At 38.9% G+C, this 15,081-nt stretch overlaps 1 protein-coding gene across 2 annotated transcripts in view; it reads left to right on the top strand.

Moving 5' to 3' along the window:
* Positions 1-15,081, top strand: part of OXCT1 (3-oxoacid CoA-transferase 1) — a 343,538-nt gene that overhangs the window by 263,472 nt on the left and 64,985 nt on the right. For both annotated transcript variants that reach the window (XM_047730975.1, XM_047730974.1), the window contains 2 exons: positions 13,487-13,594; positions 14,855-14,969. In XM_047730975.1, coding sequence (XP_047586931.1) covers positions 13,487-13,594; positions 14,855-14,969 — 223 coding nt within the window. The remainder of the gene's footprint in view (positions 1-13,486; positions 13,595-14,854; positions 14,970-15,081) is intronic.

Below are 15,081 nucleotides of genomic sequence, written 5' to 3'. Positions count from 1 at the left end.
CCCTGGGAAAGAACTGGATTGGCTCTGGCTAGTAAACTAGAAAAGGAAGAGCATCTTAAACCCATAGCAGTAATTTAGTTATGGAAGTAAAATGGCTAAGGCTCTCAGAGAGACATAACTGGGACTGGCAGCTATACCCACAGAATGGAACCCATTCCTAAAATAAGGTGTGAGTCAGGTGCTCTGTTGATACACAGTTTCGAGACAGCTCTCTAAAACTTAAGGTCATGATTTCCCACAAAATCATCTCACTGCAAATGAGGACATAGATTCTGTGGAGAAAGGGAGAGCAGGAAAAGGCCAGAGGGAATTTCTAACATAATACAATGATTTTGGAATCTTTACCTGTGATATTCTCTTCTAAAGGTTATTGAGTAGTAAGCCACGGTATGACTGGTATAAATTGAAGGGATACTCTTTCACAAAACTGTCTTATTGCAAAAAAGGACAAAGATTCCTTTTACTAATTTTACTTTCTCCTTTAGTTTACCTAACAACTTTTGACCTACTTATTGATTTATTCCATGTTGGTGTTAAGAATTTAGCGTGTGATTTTAGAGTCACTCCTATTAAAATAATAGTGGCTTTCCTCACTCCTTCCAGAGACCTTGTCAAAAAATGTTATTTTTTTCCACTTCAAATATAGATCTCATCTACAAATACTGAAGTGATAATTAGGGCTTATGCAAGATTGTTTCATTTTAAAAATTAGCTGCTTTTTTTTTTTAAAGGAGTTACTCTCCAAATATTTCTTGTTCAAGAGTATAGCTTAAAAAAGAAGACATTTTAAAGTCATGGCTTACATAAATGATTTAAGTAAGACGTGTGTGAGAGGAAAGGTGATAAGCATTACTTATTGACCCCTTTTGTGTTACTGGTTATATTTCTTATAAACACATTTCAGGATGTATCATTATTATAATTTTAGCACATAGCATGTGGCAGCCTTCTAAAATTAGACTATATCCAGATTTCCCAGTGGCCTTTCACTAGGCCCCTAGAAAATCCAGGTGCACAACCAAAAATTAATAAAAGTGAGAGGATGTAATTGCCAAGTTGTTAAAAATTTCTTTTCTGGAGAGAAGCCACAGTAATCAAAAGAAACTGCACTAGCAGTATATGAAGTTCAGGTGAAAGTTCAGGTGTAAGTTTTTTGAAATATGAATGAAATCACATTTCATTTTTGTTCAGGATAGCTGTTCGCATTTCTGATAGCTTTTCCAAAATTAGGCTTTTCATTTCATAAAATAAAATTTTCAGACTTCTTTCTGCTGCTCCTGTTCCTGCATGCTGTCTCTTCACATTCCCCCACATCACAGTCTTTCCTGACCCCAGGACTTCGCTCTTGCATTTCTTCTGCCTGAAATGCCCTCCCCACCCTTCTTTCTGTGGTTCATTTCTGCCTTCCCGGTGGAGCTTTCCCTCTGTGACCACATTTATCACCAGGCGTACTGTGATTTGCTGTTTACCTCTCTCCTCCATTTGACGAGGAACACCTTGTGGGACCTTGTCCTACTCATCTTTGTATCCTCAGCATCTGGCCCAATGCTTGGCACATAATAGATGCTCATTAAATGAGGTTAGAGTCACTGAGCCAGCTATTTTAAAATATAAGCATTGCTTTGCAGGCTTAGAAATGTTCTGCCCATTCTACTTGATTGGCATCATTATCCTGCTGTGGTCTAAGGAAGCAAAAATGCCTTATCCTCAGTGGTTCTTCCTGACAGCTTTATATTTGAGGCCTTTGTCAGGCCCTGAGTTGAGGGACTTGATAATCTGCTGCCAGCTGTTCTGTAATTCCTTTCCTTATTTCTGTGACCAGCTTCCTCTGACTTCCCTGGGATCATTTTATCTCAAGGTGTGCCTTTTAATGCTGGCTGGAATAGATAGTGTGTCTCATTCAGTAGGCTTTTCTTAGCAGTTAAAGTAGAACAAAAACAATGGTAGTTAACTAGATAGGTAGAGGGTTATCCATTGGTGGCAAATAAACTGGCCTTGTAAATGCAACTGCCTGTTTACCCAGGTGAGCGTTGGCCTAGCAAACATGGAAGTCCAAAGGAGTATTGAAGGTAACTAAGTGGCGCAGAGTTAAAATCATGTGTTGCACTTAACAAAGTACACCCAGTAAGAGGGGAATGATTTAGTGTTCAACAACCTGGAGTAATGAAAAAGATACATTAATTTGCATACTTTAAGGTCTTTTTATAGCACATCTGAGAACTAATATAGACTTACAGCATGTAAGGACTAGAAAGAATATTAAGCATCATTTAAAACTCAACTTCCTCTGACCCTGCAATTGCAGTACTGGGTATTTACCCCAAAGATACAGATGGAGTGAGAAGAAGGGCCATCTGTACCCCAATGTGCATAGCAGCAATGGCCACGGTCACTAAACTGTGGAAAGAACCAAGAGGCCCTTCAACGGACGAATGGATAAAGAAGATGTGGTCCATATACACTATGGAGTATTATGCCCCCATCAGAAAGGATGAATACCCAACTTTCATAGCAACATGGATGGGACTGGAAGAGATTATGCTGAGTGAAATAAGTCAAGCAGAGAGTCAATTATCATATGGTTTCACTTACCTGTGGAGCATAAGGAATAACATGGAGGACATTAGGAGGAGGAAAGGAAAAGTGAATTGGGGTAAATCGGAGGGGGAGACAAACCATGAGAGACTGTGGATTCTGAGAAACAAACAGGGTTTTGGAGGCGAGGGAGGTGGTGGTATGGGTGAGCCTGGTGGTGGGTGTTATGGAGGGCACGTATTGCATGGAGCACAGGGTGTGGTGCATGAACAATGAATCTTGGAACACTGAAAGAATAAAATTAAAAAATAAAAACCTCAACTTCCACATTTTAGAGATGAAATGACTTTAAGTGGTTCACATAAGAACACAGTGCTAGATGACATTAGGGTTAAAACCAGAATCTTCAACTTCTTACCCCAAATCCAGTACTCAGTCATACTCTGTCGTCTCCTTATTTTTTAAGTATAGGAGAAGTGGATAAAATAGATGCCATTAGAATCATATGGACAGAATCACTCTCTTACAAAGTATTGGCATCAACAAATTACTGTTTACCATCAACTATAGCCACTTATCTTTACTGGGGGAAATTCTGTCTAAAAGATCAGGGTGCTTCTTTTAATTATCATTCTTAACTTGTTTCAAATATGGCATTGAGTTTCAGAGATGAGCTGTATATGCCAAAAGGACATTTTAGGTTTGGGACATTTGGTTTAAGTTCAGCTTTATTCACCGTAGGTTTTTCAGTGATTGCTGGGAATGATGGCCTCAGAAGCAGGACTGGCTCTGCTTTCCCTGATGATAACTAAAGGCTGAAATTCTTTGTGGGGGGGTGGGGGGAAGAAGGAAGAAAGTGATGGCAGCTGTAAAATCGACTCTGTGTACCTGCTGTTTGTATGGAGGGAATGGCCATTTGCTTGTTCTTACTGTTAACATCATGGCTGAGAAGGTGATAAATATGTTTGAATTTCCTTAGGACTTAAAGATCTAGTTTCGGGAATTCTACTCTGAGGGTGGGAAGGGTATGTTGTCTTGAAGTTTATTTATTTTTGCATATTTTGTCTACTTTTTTTTTTTTAAGGTTTTATTTATTTATTAGAGGGAGGGCAAGAACAAGGAAGAAAACAAGCAGAGGGAGCAGCAGAGGGAGACAAAGGAGCAGACTGTCTGCCAAGCAGGGAGCCCAATGTGGGGCTACATTCCAGGACCCTGAGATCATGACCTGAGCTGAAGGTTCAGCTGAAGGCTCATAACTGAGCCACCCAGGCACCTCTTTAAAAAAAAAAAAAAAGATTTTATTTATTTTATTTATTCATGAGAGAGAGAGGCAGAGGGAGAAGCAGGCTCCCCACTGAGCAGGGAGCCTGATGTGGGACTCGATCCCTGGAATCAGGACCCAAGCTGAAGGCAGATGCTCAACCATCTGAGCCACCCAGGTGCCTGACCTAGGCGACTCTTATGTATACCTTTCTTATACTAAATCAGGGAAAAAGAAACATGGCATTTTAATGTTCTTAATGAAATAAATAGGATGCCACTTTGCTTACTGCTTTATAGAATAAAAACATATAAAGAACATTTAAAAGGTGAAATGAAAAAAGAAAGCTCTTGTTCTCTCCCACATGGTGAAGGATTTTAAATTTAAATTATCGAGTCATTCTCAAGGGTAACACTAGTTGCAATCTCTGTTAGATTAAGCAATCATGAACTGTGTTCCAGAAATGCTAGTTTAACCCAATTCTGTTTTGCAGTTTACGTGTTAAATGCTGGGTTCTTCTATTGCAGAAAGCTCCAAGTATGATTAACAGCCCCAAATGGAAGGAAACAGTTTTAAAACAAAGTTTCAGTTGACATCACTAATAGGCAGTTTTTTGTTGGCTGTAAAAACTGAACACAGACTTTCTTCCACTTCCTATTTCTCCATAACTCTCTTCAGTGAAAAATGTTCCCAGTTTAATTCTTTTAATTATATCATGTCTCCCTGTTTTCCTTGGGGTATGTGATAATGGTGTAATTTTTTCCCTTAGTATTGTAGATAAGACTGGTGCTTTGAATGAACGTGTTAGAAGTGTTTTAATTCCTTTGGGTGGATGTGCTCCTTTTAATTACTTCTCTGGATTAGCTATAGCCCTAAAAAAATTTCCTTTTAGAAAAAGATATGACAAATAAAATGTGGATATTTATAATACTGCCTGAATGTTATTAAATCACATACTTAGTGAAGATTGGCATTTTTTGGTCAAACTAAAACAAAAAATGCTAGCAAAAAACCCAGCATGGACTAGACTGTTTGGATATAGTACTAGAGTATGTGGAAATGAAAATAATATTTATATGGCTTTCAATTTGTTTTCATTATTTTTTTAAAGATGTACTCATTTTAGAGAGAGGAGAGAGAGCATGAGCGGGAGGGGCAGAGGGAGAGGGAGAGAGAATCTCAAGCAAACTGTGCACTGAGCATGGGGCCCAACGTGGGATCCAATCCCACAACCCCGAGATCATGACCTAAGTCAAAACCAAGAGTCAGACACTTAAGTGACTGCACCAGGCAGGCGTCCCGCTTTAAATTTTGTTTCTAAAATACAGTCTCTCTGTTACAAAAACTATTGGGGTAGTCCATGAAGTATTATTCCTACTTTTTTTTTTTTTTTTGGATGAATACGGTCTATTAATTTTGTGGCTAGTCATAGTTTTAGTAAATTGAGCTATTTTTAGGTAAAGCTTTCTTTCTTTTTTTTTTTTTTTTTTAAGAATTTTATTTATTTATTTGACATGGAGAAAGCGAGAGTTGGGGGAGAGAGTAGCAGAGGGAGAGGCAGATTCCCCACTGAGCAAGGAGCCTGACGCGGGGCTTGATCCCAGGACCCTGGGATTGTGACCCGAGCTGAAGGCAGATGCTTAACCAACTGTGCCACTCAGGCACCCCAGGCTTTTCTTTTAATGAGCTCAAATGGCTTCATCCGTTTTCCTTCTCATCCGTGTTTCAGATGAGACATTGTAGAGTGGAAGAATAGTTTTTGTTTTGTAATGAGGAACATGAGGTTTAAGGTGTTTATCCTGAATTCTGAGGCAGGACAGCAAAGGGAGAAAGGAAGATTTTTCTGGCATTTTTGGATGTTTCTGTCACAGTAGTCTTTGTGCTGGTGCTCAAACACTTTTATATTTCCTCTTCAAAAAATTATTAGACAGGTATTACTTTGCAATATTTGTTTCCTGTTGAATTTCATTCAGTTAATATTCGCCCATTTCATTTGCCTAACCAGTAGAGACCAGATGGTAGCTAGGCAGCCTGCCTGCCTTCCTTCCTTCCTTCCTTTCTTTCTTTTTAAGATTTTATTTGTCAGAGAGAGCACAAGCAGGGGGAGCAGCAGGCTGAGGGAGAGAGAGAAGCAGGCTCCCGGCTAAGCAAGGAGTCTAGTGTGGAGCTCAGTCCCAGGACCCTGGGATCATGACCTGAGCCAAAGGCAGACGCTTAGCTGACTGAGCCACCCTGGAATCCCCAAATGGCAGTATATTTATCTTATCAGTGTCAGCTCTTTTTTTCTGGCCTTGTATCATTCTCCAGTCTGATACATGCACTGTTTAATTTTTACCCATTTTGTTCCAGAAATGATGTAAAGTAGCTTACAAAACATGGAATATATACAAAGCAACATCATTTTATTTTATTTTAAAGATTTTATTTATTTATTTGACAGACAGAAATCACAAGTAGGCAGAAAAGCAGGCAGAGGTGGGGGGGAAGCAGACTCCCTGCTGAGCAGAGAGCCCGATGCCGGGCTTGATCCCAGGACCCTGGGATCATGACCTTAGCTGAAGGCAGAGGCTTTAACCCACTGAGCCACCCAGGCGCCCTATCATTTTAAAGTAGGGCTGTAAGAAGAAAGAAAAGCAATGGAGCTTTAAAATGGAGCTGGAATTGGACTAGAAAAATCATACTGTCATGGCAAACATGAGTGAGCACAAGATGTCAAGTAAAAGTGAAAGTACTGAGATGTAGTTAATAGTACATATCATATAAAGGAAACTAATCAGATCAGGTGAAGTACAACTATACTTTGTATTAAAACTAGACAGAATTTTATCTTGGCACCTCTTTTTAATTGCATGAAAGAACTCATTTGATTTTGAGGAGAAACTGGCCCTTTATAACAATGGTATAAGGATACTGCTTTGCTCCAGTTTACTGCAGACTCATCTTGAAACATTAAAAGGATATTTGGACTCCTTGAATATTATTTTTGTCACTTGAACTTTTGCTGAATACTTGGGAGGTCATGAGCCTGAAATTGTCTTCTCTGACAGAGATGGAAATGTATCTGTTCAGAATTGCCCATTGCACACAGACCCTTTCCTCTGAACCACAATGGACTCTGTGAATGAAGACGGAGAATGTGTTCTCTGTCTTCATTTAAGGCCTTGATAAAGGTGTTTAACAGGATAGGACCAAAGTTCTCACCCACCAGAGTGGGCTTTTCTAATCTGGGGTCTGGCTGAGGATGAAGAATAGAGAGGTTTTGTTATGGACCAAACCCCTGAAATCTCATGAAGGATTTTATAGATTGGGAGATTCTTTTGGATGTAGCTTTCATGGGATTTGTAAAGAACTACACATTTTCCCCTAGGTTAAAAAGCACAGTATTAGAGACTTCTAAGGGTTTGTCAAGCCATCAAGTACTTCTGTGATTTCTTCAAGTCCTTATCTACCTATCTGCACATCATAGCAGACTTTCTGTCTGTTTTCTTCATTGCTATATCTAGTAGGTGCTTAATCTGTATTGGCTGAATATAAGTGAATGTATCCAAGGCACATTTCCCTGCAGAATCTGTACAGCATTCATGAGGAACTTGGTCAGGTTCTTTGTGAAAATTACACAGTTTTTCTGATGGCTTACCAGGTGCTAGCCTGATCTGCAGATTAATGCAGTCCATTCTGCATGGTGTGGTCTAGGGGAGGCTTGTCCTGGTGCCTCCCAATATTCTATTCTCTGTTTCATGACCTTATAAGCTCTCTGTTTAATAACCCATTTAGAATACTGTTGTGAACCAAGCCCTGTTTTAAAAAGGAGTCTATTTCCTTCTCTCTGTTTTTCAACGCTGCTACCATTTTTCACTTGACTGTAATTCTGTGACCATATTTTCAGGCTCTTTAAGAATCCTGGTATATCATTTTGTCTAGGGCCTAGTATTAGTTCAGAGAATCTATCTCTTCTTGGAATTCAGTTCCTCCTTAGCCATATTAGTACTGCCCTTTCCTTTTCGCTGATGGGGGAGTCAGGAGCAAAATGGAATCGAACTGCTTTCTGTCCTGTCTCAAGCATGCTGATTACCATTTCTAAATTCTTCATCTGCAACAGCAAAGTCACCCCAGAGACCACTCTCTTCTTATCTGTAGAATTTTTGGTTATGACTCATCTCATTTCAGTTTTATACCTTTTGACATACCTCTGAAGGTTTCATGTGACTCCCATTTGTCCTAGATCATACTTGTCTCTCTTTTGTGGGAGCCCTTGGAGATACGCAGAACCGCATAGCCATCCATGTTATACCTCTTACACTCTTCTTTGTGTGCTGTTCTCTTCGTCATCAAGGTGGTCCGTTTTCCTCTCATCAAAATGGAAAAGTCTCTTGTCATTTAGGGTTCCTGACCACTTGATCCTGCTTCTTTTTTTTTTCTCAACTTTTTGAAATCTGCTTTTCTTCAAAGACCAGGATACATCTCTATGTATGTCCAGGATGCAGTTCCTGGTCTTTTACAAGTTCCAGTTTCACATTGTCATTTTCTCTCAGGGTTTCCATCATTTCTACTTTACCAACTTTATCCTTATTGGTTAAAAGTCCAGAATCAGGATTTCTCTCACGTTTTCCTTCTGAAATACAGAACTTGTCAGAAGGCAATACAGAATTTATCAGAAGAATATGGTGAACAGATGATGTTCAGATAATTAGGCTTTTCATGATAATACTGTCTTATTTCTGAGCAGTGCTGACATTCTATTAAAAATATGTCCTCTGCATCTTTAGTTTGGTGAGCACTGATTATGTGGCCACACTGTGATGTTCTTTCTCCTCTTAAACTCACGTTGAATATACTTCACCGTGTTTCATCACTAGGTCTGTGGCTTTCCAGGCACATGCATATTTTTCTTGAGATAGCTTCTTGTTCTGTCAGCTGGTTTTCACTGAACATTGTAGAATATCTATGGGCATGAGATCCAGTCAATGAAGTTTCAGTAATGTTATATTTATCAGTGTTGTTAAGGTTCCAGGTTTCCTTAATAGCAACTCATCTTTTTCAGTCTTTGTGCTTGTATGTATAGGACATCTAAGACCATACATAATTTTTTCCAGGCCCTTTTAGCTTCCATGCTGTTGTAACTTATGTTTTTGTAGTAATCATATCATCCCTAGCAGGAAGCTTAATACAATATGCATCTTCTTGCTCCTTTGGAAAAATTTTTTTTTTCCTTTTTTGGATTCTTAGGAAGGATACCCTGCATGCTACTAACCTCCTTTTGCTCTACATTTTCTCATCTTACCATCCAGAGCACCTCTGGCTTCTAACTTGTAATGTTTTCTGTTATTGCTCATGCTTCCCTCTTCCGTTTTTCTGGTCTTCCACAGCTCTTCCTAATTTGGGGTCAGTATTTTTCATGATTGTAGATATTATTGCTTGTCGTTGTTGGCTTTTTTATTCCTTAGCAAAAGAAGAATGTTCATCCTAACCTGTTTTGAGAGTTAAAATGACTCGGAAAAAAAGCTTGCAGTGTGATTCTTCCCTTTCTTCCCCAAACAGCCCTCACTTTGTATCACAGTGAGGTTTGCAGGGTTGGGCCCATTTTTTTGTGGCGATCATGGATTCAGGTTGTCACTAAAAAGAGATTTAAAAAAAAAAAAAAAAGTCACTGCCTTGCAGCTCCTCTGTTCCCTTACCTGAGATATAAATAATGTTTGCCAAGGAAAAAAAAAAAAAAAAACATTGTTGCCCAAGGATGAATTCTTATTCTTGTCTGAGCTTTAAAATAAAACTTTTCAGAATGATAAACTAAAAGGGGTACAGGGCAGAGAAAGCAACCTTTTAAAACGAAGTTCAAATCAATAATAATTAACATTTCCTAGCCTCTGTTTTCCTGCTAATGACTGAAGACAAGTACTAATTAGAGAAGCCTCAAGTGTCTGGGTTTCTAGATGAACCAGATGGTGCTGCATAAGAACTATGCTTCGTGCCGGGGAGAACTCTTGGGTGTTCTTAGCTACCTGTCCTCCCTCTTGCTCTTGTCTGAGGATACCTAAATCTGCTCATTGCTTTGCACTGAGACTGCTTCTTTGTTCTTTATTTTCTGTCTCGCCCATTTCTGATGTCGGGAGGTGCCATGGTTAGTGAGTGCTCCTATGAGCGTTTATTTTTACTTTTTTCCTAGCAAGCTCATTTTACTCCTCTTTTTCTTTTCAGGTTTCCTTTAGCTCTTATGTTATCGCCTGATCTCACTAGACTGCCCTCCCCCCCCACACACACATTGATTCCTCCGTACGGTTCTTTCCAAATCACACAAGAGCAGTAGAGAAGGCTTCAGTCCCTTCAGTAGCTTGCATTAAGATAGTTCTGCCTTTCCAGTTTTTTGAAACCCTTTTCACAGATTGTCTGAAAACATATGTTTTCTTCTTTTGGTTTGTACTTCAAATATTTTCTTCCTTTGCTATTAATTCTGCTAACCAACTCTGAGAAAGCTTTGATTTTTGTATAGAAGTTTTCAATACCGTTGAGTGTTGATGCTGTTTGGACAAATGCTCCACATGCGTTTTCTACAATAGGAAAATCACTTCTATCAGGATGACAGAGTGTAGAACTGATGATGTTTAACCAGATTCTTACTTTCTGTCAGAGTTCTTTTGTCAGGACACATTCTTTCACCTTATTTGTTGTGAAAATCATGATGTCATTGTCCTTGGTAAAAAACAAAGCAAACAAACAAAAAAAAACCTGTCTTTTTTTTTTTTTTAAGATTTTATTTATTTATTTGAGAGAGAGGATGAGAGAAGGGTGAGAAGCAGAGGGAGAGGCAGACTTCCCACTGAGCAGGGAGCCCAATGCCGGGCTCTATCCTAGGACTCCGGGATCATGATCCAAGCTGAAAGCAGCTGCTTAACTGACTGAGCCACCCAAGTGCCCAAAAGAAACTGTCTTAATATGGTGTTTTGGGACAAAACTTTCTCTTTTGGAATCAGAAGACAATAGCAATTGGTTACCATCAGCATTTCTGGTCTAAATAAGAAGGATTACTATCTTTTTTTCTTTTCCATTACGTTTCTTGTCCTTGCTGAAGGGCAGAGGCAAGGAGACCAATTAGGAAGCTGCAGTAGTAATTGAAGCAAGAGATAGGAGGGCCCGGACTTTTGGAACAGGATCGGGAGAATAATTCGCATTATCTTTAAAAAGCGTAGGCAAAAGAATTTCCCTAATTCATTTCATAAGGGTGTAAGTGCTTTTAGAGTTTAGAAACCACAGTTTTTCTTTGAGTTCCTGTTTTCTTTTTCACATGTCCTTTTGGTACACGTGTAACTGATTAAGGAATTTATGACGTCCTCCATTTCATGTAGTTTTCAGTTTGGGGAAACTCCTTACTTACTGTCTGCTGCATCTTAAAAAAAAAATCTAAGTTTTCATTGTAGAAGTAAAATGAAAGAAAAATAACTTGTACTGTTACCCAGAGGCAGTAATTATTAGCATTTCTGTGTTTCCTTTCAGTTTTTTGTAAGTGTAGAGATAATTGTGCCAAAGGGCATATCCGTAAATTTTTACTTGTACAAAATCTTGCATTTTTATGAAACAATAAATTATGATGTGTCATTAAGTATGATGAAAGCAAGGTCTTGGTCCCTCATGTGAATGTACCACATATATTTTACCATTACTCTATTGCGGATAACTTGGGTTGTTTCCAGCACATTATTTTACCAAATGCTGTGGCCAATATTTTCATGAATAATGAGTCTTCATTTATATCCTCAGGATAATGGGTTAATGTATAAACAAATTTTTTTAAGTCTGGACCTCTCTGAAGGCTTGAATTAAATAGGTATAAAAATATGGATGAACTCGAATGGCTACAAGTTCCAACTCCTTGAAGTAGTAGTGATAATGCCTTGTGGCTCTGCATTTCCTATATCCACCTGCTCTTTACCTGGTCACCACCTTGAGTGGCACAGAGGTCCTGGGGGGAGGATACAGATTCCAGTGGTGGGGAATCCTATGCCTTCTCTAGAGCTAGATTCTCAGACAAATGCGGATATGCATCTCTACCCACTATTTCAAGTTTGTTGCCTACATGTTTACTGACTCTTACTTGGAGCAGTGCTGTCTGGGAGCAGTGCATAATAACAAAATGGCTCTTGTATCCCCTGGTATTATTTCATTGGAGGAGGAGTATGGTATGAGTGTACAGGGTAAAATAGCATAAAAAGTGCTACTTGACCTCAAAACTTCCAGAGAGTTCGGTTATTAGTGTGGGAGGCATGTTTACTACAACTCAGCTTGCACAAGTTAGTTCATTTAAGCAAGTAGTTCTTTGCTTTGGATATGGTGTATATTGAACTGAGCACCCAACAGTCTTCAAGATAATATTTTTTCTTGGCCCCAGAAAGGTAATTCTTTGACCCCAACAACACTGACCTTAGTTTTTGTTTTTGTTTTTAAGAATTTTTTAAAATTTATTTGACAGAGAGAGAGAGAGAGAGATCACAAGTAGGCAGAGAGACAGGCGGAAGCAGGCTCCCCGCCGAGCAGAGAGCAGTGTGGGGCCTGACCCCAGGACCCTGGGACCACGACCCGAGCCGAAGGCAAAGGCTTTAACCCACTGAGCCACCCAGGCGCCCCAACCTTAGTTTTTCTTGATCATTGTTATTCTGAGGTTCTTTTTATATTGATATAAAAATACTATTTTGTCTTTTTTTAATGAATTATAAAATAGCAGACTAACTTGGAGCTTTTCATACTGCTGTAAAATGCCTTTTTGCTCTGTGAATGACTTTAATTCTAATTACATTGAGTATTTCTAGTTATTAGTTAGTATTTCCTTTTTGAATTTCCATATTGAAATTAAGATTTGTCTTTAAGTAAAATTATTTCAGCAATTGCAGTTCTATCACGATCCTAGGAAGCTAATAACAGAAATAATTAAAAACTGTTACAAATGGCATTTGTATCTATATTTAAAAAGCTCTTCAATTGACCAAGCAGATGTTGGTACAGATTTTTGTCTTTGATATGATAAATCTCCCATTAATTTTGAAAATCTGGGTTTAAGGGATGTGCTTTCAAGTTTTGAGCTGCAATTTGTGAAAGTTCAAGCAGCTGTACTGAGAAACCATTTGACAAATTTGTAACTGAGACTCTTTTAGGCAAAGACTAAGTTATGGAGCTTTGTGTTCTGTATGTTATGTTCAGACATAAGTATTTGAATTTCTTCTTTTTTTGTGGGTCGAGAAGTGTGTGTGTAATATATTCTCTCTTTTTGATATATATGTGTGTGTGTGTGTGTGTGTGTGTATTATTTTTTTAAAGATCCATTGATTTGAGAGAGAGGGAGGGAGGTAGAGAGAGAGAGAGAGAGAGAGAATGCGAGCGAGCATGGGGGGAGGGGCAGAGGGAGAGAAGAGAGAGAATCCCCAGCAGATTCTCTGCCTAGTGTAGAGCAGGACGCTGGGCTCCATCTCACAACCTGGAGATCACAACCTGAGCCGAAATCAAGAGTTGGATGCTTAAGCAACTGAGCCACCCAGGTGCGCGCGTACACACACACACACACACACACACACACACACATATATTTACATTGTATACATAATCTAAATTGGAGGTAGCAATGCATATACTTCACTTTTTTAAGAATTAAGCTCTCAGTATTTAAATTTTTTTTTTTTTTTTTTTTTTTTTTTTTTTTTTGCCTAGGTTGAAGAAATTGTGGATATTGGATCATTTGCCCCAGAAGACATCCATATTCCTAAGATCTATGTACATCGCCTTATAAAGGGAGAAAAATATGAGAAAAGAATTGAGGTAATTAACTTAGCTTCTTTGTTAGCAGTTATAAATCCGATTATCAGAGATATGTGCCCCTGGAGCCATTCCAGATGATAAGGAATTAGAACTGAATGGAAAGTCTTGCTTTGGATCTTAGTAGGAGCTTCTCATGTGTCCATCCTAAGGGAACATGATCATCTATGTTATTGTCCAGTCCAACAGTGATTGTGTTTACCAAATATATATCACCAAGTTATGTGACATACGTGACATCTCTGGGCTGTGTTTTCAGGCTTCTGTAACTGTCTTAATTTACAATGCATAGTTTTGACTGGCTGTCCTAGGGTAGAGAAGGTTTTAGCCCTGCTGCACTTAATGTTTGATTATTCAGAAATGTCTATCTTAGAATTGCTTTGCACTTTTTAAGTCCAGAATGTCATTCCCATTAACATCAGGCTCTGGGCAGCTGGTGGATATGAGATCATGGCAATGAGTAGGTACCAGGAGCAGTGGAAGTATTCTAAGGCTACTGAGAGCATAAAGAATGTACAGTTGGGCCAGAATTGGCCCAATCGAGATTCACAACTGTCTTGGGAACAGCAACAGAATAGACGACATCCAGTAGGAGATACTGGGCAATCAGAGATACCCTCAGCTGTGTGTCAAACAAAGACATTTTGTAATCTAATGTTAGGGGGCTAGGGAGAAAGGATGTGGGACATTTGCAAATAGAAACCAGAGTCTATGTCAAGGAGATTTAGTAATGGAAGTAGTTTCCTGGCTGGTTTCTGGATATTTTTATGATTCCCGTGGTGCACTTGTAGCAAAACCAGTCCAGACTCTGCAAGTGGAAATATGCACTTGGCAGTAGCAACACCTGGTAAAAATATTCTGACAGCCCTGCAAAAACAGAATCCCAAGGTCTCTTCATTTTCTTTGTTCTGGCTCAATCCTTGAGCACCTGAGAATTCAGTTTCAGAAGTCTTAAGAATCATAGCAGTAGCAGTCAGTGTGACAGTAACAGAGGGATTATTTGCTTCAAAAAACCAGAACAGAACAAGTATATCTTCTTCAAACAAATCCGACCTCTTTTACTTTCTAAAAAATTATTTCGGTCATCAAATACCACCCATGCTATTCTTTAAAAAATATAACCCTTTCTATTATATTACAGATTTGTCTAATAGTAGTAATGAGAGAGACTTAAATTTTTTCCAGTAAAATTCCATATTTCAGTAGTGATAAAATACAAGGTATACCTCAACCATGAATAATTTATTCCTGTTTATTTTAAAGCGTCTATCAGTCCGGAAAGAGGAGGATGTAAAAACCAAATCTGGTAAACCTGGAGATAATGTGAGGGAGCGGATTATCAAGCGGGCAGCTCTTGAATTTGAGGACGGCATGTATGGTATCCTTTATCTTCCTGGGGCTGGGCGCAGACATGGCCCTCACTTTTTCTGTATTCATCAGGCTACTAGGCCTCCTGCATAGTGATTCTTTTCTAGTCTGCTGTAACTTTT

Source organism: Lutra lutra, chromosome 5 (genome assembly GCF_902655055.1).
Source record: "Lutra lutra chromosome 5, mLutLut1.2, whole genome shotgun sequence".
NCBI classification, from domain to species: domain Eukaryota; kingdom Metazoa; phylum Chordata; class Mammalia; order Carnivora; family Mustelidae; genus Lutra; species Lutra lutra.
Note: the sequence above shows the minus strand (reverse complement) of the source record. Positions and strands in the feature narration are given on the sequence as shown.